Here is a 12091-nt window from a genome sequence, read left to right as displayed (position 1 = left end):
TTAATAATACAAATGATATCTTTCTCTAATTTAATTGGCGCTAGCTTGGTGCATATTGCTAATATAATTCAGGATTTCCATATTTAATGATGCATGCCTTTCATGGTGAGTTTTACTTAGAAAATGTCGTCTTTAATGAACCTTAGAAAAACCTCTAATAGGCATAATCTTAGAAAATGTAACTTCTTTATTTAAAAGGTTCTGAGAGCAATTTTGCTGAGTGCAGTACTTAAAATGTAATAGTTGAAGAATTGAGGAAGCAAATGCATTTGTAAAGCTAGAATAAGCAAATAGATTGCACTCTGAATGGCTGAGAAACACTGAACTGACCTCTACATGCTTTCATGGATCCTTAGAGGGGATCAGAAAAGGATCAGATGTAAAAAAGGGCAAAACTGGGATTTTAATTTCATCTTCTAAGAAAATGTGTGCATGTGCACAGAAATCTGTGACATGGGTGTGTAGTATTAGGACAAAGGCACGGTTTCCAGAGAAAGGTGTTCAGTGTTTTTGCCTGGATGAGTGGACAAATATGTTCTCCTAGAAATTGCCTGTGCATTGCACTTGAATCACTCTTGTGCTGTTACTTCTTTTTTTTAAACTGTGTGTATCAAAGAAAAAAAACAAACTTGTACATGTGCTTTGAACTTGCTGCTTGCTGGGGATGCTGGGAGTATTTGTTGCAGCACTTTGTTGAAAATCTAGAGGGATCCATGACTGAAAGGGACAAACTCTGGACACGAGCTTAGTAGAAAGACAAGAATGAAGAACTATGCTAAGAAAATGAGAATAAATGGATGTCAATTTCCATGTGGAATTGGTAACCAATGATCCATTAAGCCAGCCTTTCCACAACAGACAGACAAAACAGCCTGAATAAGAAGTGCCTGACATTTCAGTTAATTGCACTTTGTCAGCTCTACAGTAGCTACAACCCAGGTCAAGTCCTCAGCGTCTACCCACAATATGTAAAGCTGGCAAATCCATACGTGATGAATAAATAACATGATTTTATCTCTAATTTGTATTTAATCTATCTAAAAACTAAACAGGAAATGTGTTTAAAAAATGAGAAGAAATGGCTTTTAATGACTCTGAAGTTTCGATTAATGAGCAGGAGCAGTCAGCTACCATTAAGTTGCATCCCTCGTTGAGAGTTTACAGAGATGGAGAAGAGAGCCGAGGTTCTACTTACCAGACAAGCGTTAAGGGAAAAACTAGAGACAACAAACACACCCCCTTGCTGTCATGAAAGCAAAAGGTTTATTCATGTTTGAAATTACACAACTACCACAAGGAAGACTTTTCAGTCCAGGGTGTAGTCTGGTTAGAAAGTAACACTAAACATCTTTAATACATTAGAATCACTGCCACAAATCATTTGTCATGACTTTTCAGTTTCAGAATCACATACAATAGAAAAAAGAGAAAAGAAGTCTTGAACCCTGTTGAACAGAGCTGGAAATGTACAGTTCTGAATACTGAAACCTCTATGCATTACAGTTTTTATAGTGATTTTTTTGTCTTTTTTCTCCGCATGATTTAGTAACAAGATGAGCAACATTCAAAATGTTCTTTTTTTCCCCTCCCTTCATTATTTACAACAGTTTTAACTGTTTGGTGTTAATTTAACAACAATATTCGCCACACGTCCCCGCCCCTCCCGCGCGCCCACACCCCCCAGCCATATAAGCCACAGAGCAACAACATCTTCAGCCACCCAACCCCACCCCCTCCCATCCTCTCCCCGTCTATTTTCCATGGTATTAATATTGTTATTTCGTTGTTTTGTTTTGTTTTTATTTGTTATTTTAAGTTGCACAGCTGCAACATCATTTTATTAAAAGATTAAAATATACATTAGATTACATAGAGAATGAAGAGTTTACAGTGTTACAAGATGTGATCAAAATAACTACATAAAAACATTAAATAAGGGCCAAAGAAACTGTGGTGGTGGTATGGTTTAGAGGTAGTAGGTGAGCGCTCTAAGCTACAGAAATGTTGGAAATTATTGGTTTCTATGAATGAGGTAATAAAGCTGGGTATTGATTGGTGGGGTGTATAATTACTCTTAAGCTATATTATGTACAACTTTTCCTGTGTAATGGGGGCCTGCTCCTGTGTGCCATGTTGTAATGATCTACTGTCCGTGTGTGTGTGTGCTGTCGAGGGGGGCTTCCATAAGCAGTACAAAAAAAAAGGTTTACATATGTACATACTAAACATCAAATTATAAAATATGCAGTGGTGTCATGTTATAGTCAAGCAATCAATTATGCTTCTTTATGTTCCAGAGTTTGAATAGTCATTTCCTTGTACTAATGTATACAGCTGTAAGGCAAAAATAAATCTTGAAAGTAACTACAAAGCTGCCATTGAGCTGTCAACAACAGCATTGTTGAGTTGCCGGACAAGACTGCGAGCACATTACAGTCAAAGAAACAGCTGCTTTAATCTCTATGTTGTAAGGACTCAATTATCAAAATGGAGAGCGGCAATTAAATCAAGAATCGAACAAATGGGCCTTTAAGGTGTCATAAAATGTCACGGAAAACACACGAGTGTCATCCCGTACTTTTGAGTGGAGATAATTATCCTGAAAGCTTACTGTTATTTTTGTTTGGAAATGTGCATGTGTTTACCTCTACAGTGAACCAACAAATTAAAAAGAAGAAGAAAAGCATGGTGTGTACACTTGATTGATTTATGAAGAAAGAACAAAACAGCTACCGGGAAACACTTGGTGTTCATAATGGAGGATGGAGTTTCAATGCGTGCAACACGGTCGTGATACATTTTAAGATACGTGAAAACCAATCTGCTGTGAAAGTTTATTTTTCAATATCCTCTTCAGGTGGTCAGCCAGTTAAAAAGTCCTGCTAGAGGCGAAGATGCATTAATAGCGGATCAATTCGAGGTATCGGAGTGCACACTTCCAGGTCCTTCTGTTGGAGATATTACAGAAGATGGAGTCGTTGCATCTTGCCATCCCCCATTAGCCTTGGACACAAATGGAAAAGGTTGAGATTACAATCAAACACTCAATGCAATATGAACCTGGTAAATTCTAGACACTCCAAAAACAGAATATGTAGATATATAGACTGATTGTCCTAATGTGTCAGTTGATATTAAAATGTTGCAGACGCAGTTAGTCTAGTCTCTGTGTTACAGTAGCATCAGCAAAGAGACTCTCAAAAACAAATTTGTCCTGTGTCCCGACCAATGGGAGCGATCCCTGAAATCAGTGTCTAAGCAGATTTCAGAAGCGACCGACAGCTTGTCGCTACATATTCTCCTGTCAGTCAAGAAGAGGGAGGGCTCAGGCTGCGTGAGGTGGGGAGAGCTGAGGGAAAGTGACAGGGCAGGGCCTCTCCAAGAGAGCCAGTCTTAGCCGGCCTGACTTTGCTTTGCTCCAGGCGTGACCTAGCCTTTACTGGATCCCTCTACGTCACCACCAACACAGCTAAAGGTCTATGTGAATATATCAATAGTGCATTTTCTGGGCTATGGCTAAAAACGGCTGCTTTTCCACAGCTTTCTGTTCAGAATATGTTTTTTACTTTATTACTCTTTGTGCTCCGATCCTCTCTTTTCATGTGTTAAGGTTATTCGACTATTAATATTTTAGTAGGGATCACACTGAGCTCTGCTGAGCCAGTAGGCACAGGTCTACACTGCACATGGAAGTGAGAAACCTTGTGAGAAAGAAAGAAACACTTGATCCTACAAGGAGTTGACATGTCTAAAGAGCTTATAGCAATAAGGCTACAGCAAAGCCAAAATGACACCAACAGCACAGAATTGCTGGCAACAGCCGCCACCGTTTGTTTATATTTAAAAAAAAAAAGAAATAGATTTTTTAAAAACTAATTTAATACCTTATTTTCATGCTTAACTCTTACATACTATTAAGACTGTGAATATCTGTGCATTTCACCCAACAGGAATGCTAACACAAAGAGAGCAAATGCTGCAGTGTTGATACAGTGCCGAGAGAACGAGCTGTCTCCTCCTATTTCTCTCTCTTTCTCTCCTTCACTCTCCATCCTCCCTCATCAACGAAATTAATCTTTACTCTGATAGCTTCAGATTATGTGCTGCTTTACAAAAAGGCGCCGTATCAAACCTCATCAGGGAAGAAGAAATTCATGTCTGGAAAAAGGCTGCAGGCGATCACGTGATCATATTTTATCATGAAGATAAGTCTACGGAAAATGCTGTGAAGCATTTCAAAGCAGCTGAAATGCAACAGATAGGGTGTGTTTTCCCCCCCCCCCTCCAAATCTCATTCTTGGTTTGAGTCAAACAAAGTATTAAAAGCCGTTTATTAAAGTAAATCTGATTTTATTCACCTGCTGTGTAGCATATTTTTTTATTAAAAGCAGCTTTTATTTAGATCAGGTGACACAGTGATGTGACACACTGGCTAATATTTTATTGTGCAGGTTGTAAAGCAATGTAATTTCATTGAATAAAATTAAAGGATAACCATGCAGCACTTTTATTGAAAAAAAAAAAAAGTATCAATGAATTTCACACTCCCTTTGCCTCAACAAGCTCCACGTGTAAGCCAATAAAACCTTCACTTACATTTAGGCCATGTGGACTATACATCGTGTTTCCCCCCAGAGCATCATTGTATCCTGCCGTCTGACTGATAACATGGCGCAGGGTATCCACCTGAAGGGACAGACAAGGTGGACAAGCTGGTCAGCCGAGTGTCTCGCAGACTTCCAACACTAACTGTAAACATGCTTAGTAAAGCAAAAGATATTAACTGAAGTGAAATTAACAAAAAGGGACTTCTGAGACAGCAAATGTACTAACCAGAAAAAAACACGGCAAAAAGATTTTCAAAATAAAATTAAAAACAAAGGATAGTGATGTTACGAGCATGCTCAGTATACTACTTCATCTAAAGCAGTTGTGGATTGATACCAAATAAAAAGCATAAGTAAAAGTAATGGAACACATAGACTTTAAAAAAAATCTTAAATTAGCTTTGATTTTTCTTTACCTTTATTATGAATGAGCATATATTTTTTTCTGGTGTGGTAGTGAGTGTGTGCAGTGTGTCGGCTGTGTAGCTGCGTTAAACTCACAAAATGGAAGACATCAACAACAAACAATAACAAGATGAGACAGGAAGATAGCGATACAGAAGTACAGAAAAAAGGGGATAACATCGTACCAAAAAACCCAAATACCAACCCAAGAGCTCAAGTCAAAGCCAAATGCATTCAGACAATGTTTTGAATAGTAACCAGGAAACTGCTTTGCGGCATGATTGCAGTGGGGTGGGATCATATTTTGGCGGCCAAAGCATTCCATCCAAAGCGAAATAGTCAGTAAACACTTCAGTCAATGGGCTGTTATTGGAGGCCTCGCTTGGTAATTTGAACTGCCCGTGGATGGGCAGCATGTTTTTCTTATTTATGTTTTTCGGATTTTTTTTTTTTTTGCTTTTTTCAGTTTGTTGTGCTTCTTAGACTGCACTGTGGATGGCTCAGTACACAGGCAAGACAAGGACAGCTCTCTGCACTAGTCGTCAGGAACTGTCCCTGATTGTTGCTCCTACCTGTGACTGTACATTGGCTCCGACTTGTGCCCCTTGGTAAGAATCCCCATTCAGACTCTGCATGCTCAAGAACATGTCCCCAGAGTTTGGGAGGTTAAAAGAACCTGAAGAACCTGGAAAGGGAAGATGTAAGTAGCTGAATACATGAGAGGGCTATAAAGGGAAAGCACAGGCACACACACAGACACGCACGCACGCACGCGCACACACATTTATCTGTAAAAAACACACCCAGCTCAAGCAGACAAACACACAGAAGAAAGACTCCCATAAAGCAGGCAACTACAGGGGTGACGGAAGAAAAGGCAAGGAACCAAAACAGAGGAGGAGGATGATGATGTGCAGAAGAACTGAAGATCTTTTTTTTACGAATGCAGTGAGCACAAATTAAATGAAAATCACATGACAACAAGGGGACCGGTTCTATATGTGGTTGGTCGCTTAAGCTCCCAATTGTTCCACATCACCTACTTCCAGTCTAAATTAGCAGGGAGGTATCACATGGTAAATGACAAGGACAATAAGAAGCTTATGAAAAGACCAGTACCAGTAAACATGTTGCTTAAAAGAGTGTTTTTGCTCTCTGCAGAATCCAGCTGAAACTCTTCATCTTTCATCTGGAATCCTGGGTGCAAGAAAAAGGGACCACTTCATAAGCTTACCACATCCCGACGAAGCTCAAGCTAGTCCAAACTCAGCATTACATTACTCATCAAACTTGACTAAATATGCCCTTTCAGGCTCTTTGTTTTTATCTCTATTTTTATTCAGCATCAACTGCACATAATACCATTTTGATACTACTACTGCAGGTAAAATGCTCCCAGCAATTATGTTTCACTTTTTTGCAAAATGCCTTTACCATTCAGTGGGAATACATACCATTACATTAGAAATGACAAGAAGTTGACAGAAAGTCAAGGGAAAACAAATCCCACGGCATTATTTTGAATTTTTTTTTTTCTTATTTTGCCAAAAATACATGTGTTCTCGGTTCACAAGTCAGGAACGCTCTCTTTATGCATGAGTTTGCTTGGCATCAACTGTCTTATAGACAGGAGACACTGTGATCCCCAAGCTGGGAGCAGAGCCTGTCACTCTAGCCTGTGTGAATGGTGCATGAGAGAGTGAGGCAGGCAGGCAGCAGGTTAAGGACTGAGGTAGAAGGTAGATCTTTTCGTTTGTTTTATTTGTCTATATGCAGGAATGCCTACCGGAGTTAGGTGTGGTAGGGGAGTTGGCCTGGCTGTTCTGCACTGCAGCGGCTGCAGCGTGTGCCGCATTTACAGCAGTCTTGGCGGCATACAGGTTGGCTTCTTCCTGAAACTTGCCGATATTTTTCTTGTACCGGATCCTTTTGTTGCCAAACCAGTTGGATACCTGCGTGGGAGAGCAGAAGGAGGAGGAGCAGAGGAGTCAGATGTCAAGCAGGCACAGCACCATGCACTGAGCAGTGCGATTGTTTCAAGATGTCATGTTTGGGTCCATCAAGTACCCAATTCCCAGCCCCTGTGCTAATGTCCGCCGGGTACACAAGCTAATTAAGCCGTAATCAGGAGCCACTTGTGTCTTCTCATGGATGGGAGCATGACATGCTCTCAGATCTGTCTCCTGACAAAACTAAAACACAAGGGGCTCCTATTGCACAGACACTGAAGTCGGTACATATTTCTCATATGAGGACTGGTTGTTAAGGATACAAATTTTGACATTTCCCTCAGTGCAACATATGAATGTTCATATTTTATCCTCCACAGAATTCTCAGTGGTTCCAGACGAGTGGGTCCAGGTGATTGACATTTTATAGAAATACAGTTGCTTAACGTATTGTAATAATTCATCATATGAAGAGTACGTCCAATTTAGCATAACCACTGGAAAACATTACACAGTTTTTTGGGATTACTGGGTCTGGGTTGCTTTACTTTGGTAGATCATAAAACACTAAGGCAATGAAACATTTGTGCACGCTCAGTGATTTAGAGCGCCGTAGACATGAGAAGCAGTACAGGGATTATTGGGGCAGGCCTAGAGCTCTTAAGGCTCGAGAAAGACTCGAGATCAAACATGCACTAGAAACTGGGTACGTTCAGATTTAGAGCAGTCGGATATGTTAATTTTGTTGGACCGAAACGATGCCATTCAACATCAGACACTGAAAAGTTGTATGGTGTGAACCTTATGTGTGAATGCTGGCTCTGCAATAACAGTGGAATAATAATGAGATGATGCTTGTTTTTAATGGTCCTATAAATTAGAGTGTCTTGTCGCTGTGCTGCAGCCCCCCTCTCAGGCCCTGCAGCCCACGGCTGGACCAGCCAAAGAGCAGCTGCCCCTAATGACGCTTTATTTAATTTCCACCCATGTGCTTAAATTTTAATATCCCCAGCAGCCCGCCGATGCTGTGGCGTAAAAACTGACTGGATTTGCAGGACATCAGATCATTTCTATCCTCCACGTCTCTGTGCTCTAAATCTTTAATATCTAGGCAATTAAAATTAATGACCATTCAGGCGAGGCCCACTGTTGGCAGGGTTTCCTTGACATCAATTGTTTGATGGGTTTACCTAGAGGTTAAACTAACAAGCAAGGCTTAATTGGAAGCAATGAAAGCCCTGGCCATCATCCTTTTTACTTAACCTGCTTAGAGTGGATTGTAGAGCCTAAGACGATGCAATATTGTTGCTCTTTTGGACAGCTCGCAATGTGCCCACAAACCCCTGAAATATCATATAAAATGTTTTGTAAAGCTCATCAGTCTGTTTAATTTAACAAAATGTTCATAAAAACAGTGCATTAAACAGATCTGCATTTATTAAAATGTCAGTTGTGGCCAGTTGTGGTGTTTGCACGTTCAGACCTATTTTTATCATTAAATTTGACTTAATGGATACAGACTATACACTAGTTTACTTTCATCGCATATTACTTTCATCAGAAAGGAGGCAAATCCTGCAATAAAATATGACTGATTACTTCATAAAATTAATAGATTTTTTTTTTGAGTGTGTTATGACTGTAGTGCACACATTTATTTTGTTACAAGCCTCAGCAGTCTGGCCAGACTCAGCCGCGGTGGCGTCACATCTTGTAGATGTTATACCACCCTTTTTTCTGCACACACATTTCTCTCCTGCCCGATGAACTCTGGCTTCAGTGATTCTCGGGTTCAGCTAAAATATTGAATAGATGCACAGCACAGCATCGTAGCAGACCATGCATTCAATTGACTCCTATGTTTGGTAAGAATTACCTGACACCACCCGCACTCAAAGGCAGCGATTGTGTCATGACAATGCAGACTTCCTGTGCAAAGCTATAATACAACTGGCTTCATTGTTGCACACTGTAGTTAAGAGTTTGGACTATTTCATTGTGTCTCAGACTGCTTTCTGATCAATATATGACCAATGCATGAGCCAAAAGTGAGCTTGCAATGCCCTACTGTAAGATCAAATACAAAAAATAAAGCATTCGCTGCTTTGAAATTATTATTATTTTTAAATAGCTGAAATATTGGAAAGGGTGTCATACATTTTGCATTATAACAGAACATATTAACCCTGTGGTGGAATCAGGTTTAACAGTTAACCAGTGTTATATTGACACATATTACATCAAAGGTGGCCTCTGAAGCATCCACACACCTCAACACAAACTACATCCATCATATCCCATGCCCTTAGCCCTTTCTGCAATGCACATGCAAATTAAATAATAATAATAATAATAATAATAATAATAATAATAATAATAATAATAATAAAATGAATAAAAAAGGAAATAAGACCTGGTCTTGCACTAGGTAATATTACCAACTTAAATACATCATTGCGCATCAGTTCTGTGCTCAAGCAGTAATTGGACATGAAACAGACATCTGCAATTTTGTTAATTCAAGGGTATTTTAAGGGCATTAAAAGTAATAATAGAAAGGAAATGTGGCGTTTGGACTGCTGGAATCTGAGTGTGCGCTTGACTTGAAGATGACTTCATTTTCAATGATCCCTGTTAAAATGATGCAGGGTGTTTCATCAGCAAAGATGTATTGAGCAAAGCTGCAAAGCGATATTGGCATACCATTCACAACTGATGGTGTTTAGTTAATGAACTACTTGTGCAATCAAGAAAGCACCAAAAAAAAAGGGGGGGGGGGGGGGGGGGTATTAGTCCAGCCTGCAGCGTGACCACAGTAAGCCATATATGAATCTGAAAGGCTGGGCCACAGTGAGGGATAACATACTTATAGTGAACCCAGCATTATGTCAAGCCTCTCACTCTGTTACCCTCCTAAAATGAGCCAAAGCACTAAGAATAAGTCAATAATGATGTCTGCCATGGCCTCCGCTTATCGAGGAGTACACCACTAATGGGGCCCGGGATGAGTTCAGGTGAATTTTTAAAAGCCCTCTAATTTCTGCAAAGACTTATTTGTTCTCATGGGAACTGGTTCAGCGGACTGCTTTAGGAGACACTCAGACAACAATGCCCATTTCTTTAACTGCTGTAAATCACACAGTGATCATGAGGTGGGAGGGATATAAATAAACTCTAAGTGCAATTTTTTTGGAGGGGGGGGGCGTTCAAGATTTAAAAAGATCACACAATTATTCAATCTTCTACAAGAAAACAAAACAACAATAAAAGAAAAGAAAAAGAAAACAAATAAATCATGTCATAAACCATAGCCAGAAAGTAAAAATTACATGTGACACATTTGTACACACATAGTATGGTGATAATATGGGTGTAGTGTAAAGATGTCAAACATTAAAAATAGGCTGCAATCTCTTGTTAAAAGTGGGATGTAAATGCTGATATAGCTTAGCCACGCTTTTTTTAAATGTAAATTCAAACTTTAAATTTGATATTATAGCATTAGCATGGATCCAATAGTGTAAGAGAGGGAGGGTCTGTGCACTGGACAACTGTGAGGCCATTACATACATGAACAAAGGAGGTACAAAAAAATGAAAACAGTGGATCAGGAGAAGTTATGACATACCTGTGATACTGTGATGGTGCTTCCCACCCCCTGAAGGCAAAAAAGAATGGGCTTTTACAGTATCTGACTCTTCATGACTACACTCAATATACCCCTCATCACCCCCTCCCCACACAGACAAAACACTGCAGATTATTGTATAGATTCATGTTTCTCTGATATTGTGTCTCAAGAGGACAACCATAGAACAATGGAGAATAAAAAAATCTAGATAGTAGTCACAATCATAGCAAAGGGGGGAGGAAAAAAAAGAGAAGACAGGGTAATAATACTTTGGATGTGGGGGTTAGGTGTGAGAGATATTGCCTTCAGGTTTACCCAATGAGGAGGCTATGATAGATATCAAATTGGAAAGTTGACTTTTTAAGTGTGAAATATAACAGAATTAGCAGACTCCTGCAAGGTCACTTGAAGAGCAAACATATGAGTAAATACCCAGGATCATCCAGTGTTTTTGAAGCACCGGAGTGACCGCTTTTCTTAAAGTAATGGATGATGCCTTTTTTTTTTTTCTTTCCATATGACCTGAGCGACTGACCAGGCAAGAGAGAGAGAGCGCACATGGTGGATGGGAATGAGGGGGAAAAATGGCAGGGGACCCAGCGCTGGGGCGACTAAGGAAGGACAGCATAGTGCTTTGATTGAGGCTAAGATGATACAGGCCTCCCTTCCCTGTGGCCCTGCTCTGACTGACTGGGACCAGCCTTGACTGAAGGATCATTAGGAAGTCACAATGTCAAGGTTAGCAAAGGACATTGCGCCTTGGTGGTGCGACCTACGGTAACTATCCCTCAAGGCTTTTAGCCTTTCCCAACCTGATTACCCACCAGCTACTGTTAGACGAGCACTACCCACCTGGGAAACTGTGATGCTGCACTTCTTGGCCAGCTCCTCTTTTGCCTCCTCGCTCGGATACGGGTTGCTGAGGTGCGAGTAGAAATATTCGTTCAAAATTTCTGTTGCCTGCTTGCTGAAGTTTCTCCTTTTCCGCCTGAGTGGGGAGCAAAACGAGAGAAACACCGAGCAAGCCTATTAGTGAGACCAGCATTAACTCATCCATTTGGATTGCACAAATTGCACAATCAATCTCACACATAAATGGTGAAAATAATGAGGAATGGGCTCTAAGGGCCCTCAGGAGCAGGATATCGTGTCCTGCTCCAAGAGCCTCATCAACACACAAAAGACTACAACCAATAAACTGACAGGCACACAGAAAGACACACATACACATACCGTTGCAAAATACATACAATGTTTAATTTGGTGTGTTGGTCTCCAATCTCTAGTCCAAGCGTGTAATGTGTAGAGTTTAGTGCAGCGGATGGGTGGGCTTCATGATGGAGCGCAAAGCCCAGTCGGAGTGCATCTCGGTACATTATAGAAATCATGGCATGCACAGTTGAGCATTGTTCCTGAAGTGCCACAGCCCCAGGGATTTCAGTAGAAACAAGCAAACTCTAACTAGATCTGGGTCCCCTTCCCTCCCAGGGCACTACTTA

General features: G+C 40.4%; 1 protein-coding gene across 9 annotated transcripts in view; it reads right to left on the bottom strand.

Annotated features, from left to right (window-relative positions):
- Positions 1-1240: 1240 nt before the first annotated feature.
- Positions 1241-12091, bottom strand: part of pbx3b (pre-B-cell leukemia homeobox 3b) — a 57047-nt gene continuing 46196 nt past the window's right edge. For 2 of the 9 annotated variants that reach the window (XM_005926905.3, XM_005926906.3), the window contains exons 5-11: positions 11445-11580; positions 10590-10619; positions 6799-6964; positions 6132-6209; positions 5585-5697; positions 4597-4686; positions 1241-3003 (exon numbers count right to left, since the gene is read on the bottom strand). In XM_005926905.3, coding sequence (XP_005926967.1) covers positions 2911-3003; positions 4597-4686; positions 5585-5697; positions 6132-6209; positions 6799-6964; positions 10590-10619; positions 11445-11580 — 706 coding nt within the window. In that variant the 3' untranslated portion in view covers positions 1241-2910. The remainder of the gene's footprint in view (positions 3004-4596; positions 4687-5584; positions 5698-6131; positions 6210-6798; positions 6965-10589; positions 10620-11444; positions 11581-12091) is intronic. The other 7 variants (XM_005926907.3, XM_005926908.3, XM_005926910.3 and 4 more) reach the window with 5 other exon arrangements.

The sequence above is a fragment of the Haplochromis burtoni genome, unplaced genomic scaffold, assembly GCF_018398535.1.
Source record: "Haplochromis burtoni strain Fernald_Lab_line unplaced genomic scaffold, NCSU_Asbu1 Contig_95, whole genome shotgun sequence".
Classification (NCBI taxonomy): domain Eukaryota; kingdom Metazoa; phylum Chordata; class Actinopteri; order Cichliformes; family Cichlidae; genus Haplochromis; species Haplochromis burtoni.
Note: the sequence above shows the minus strand (reverse complement) of the source record. Positions and strands in the feature narration are given on the sequence as shown.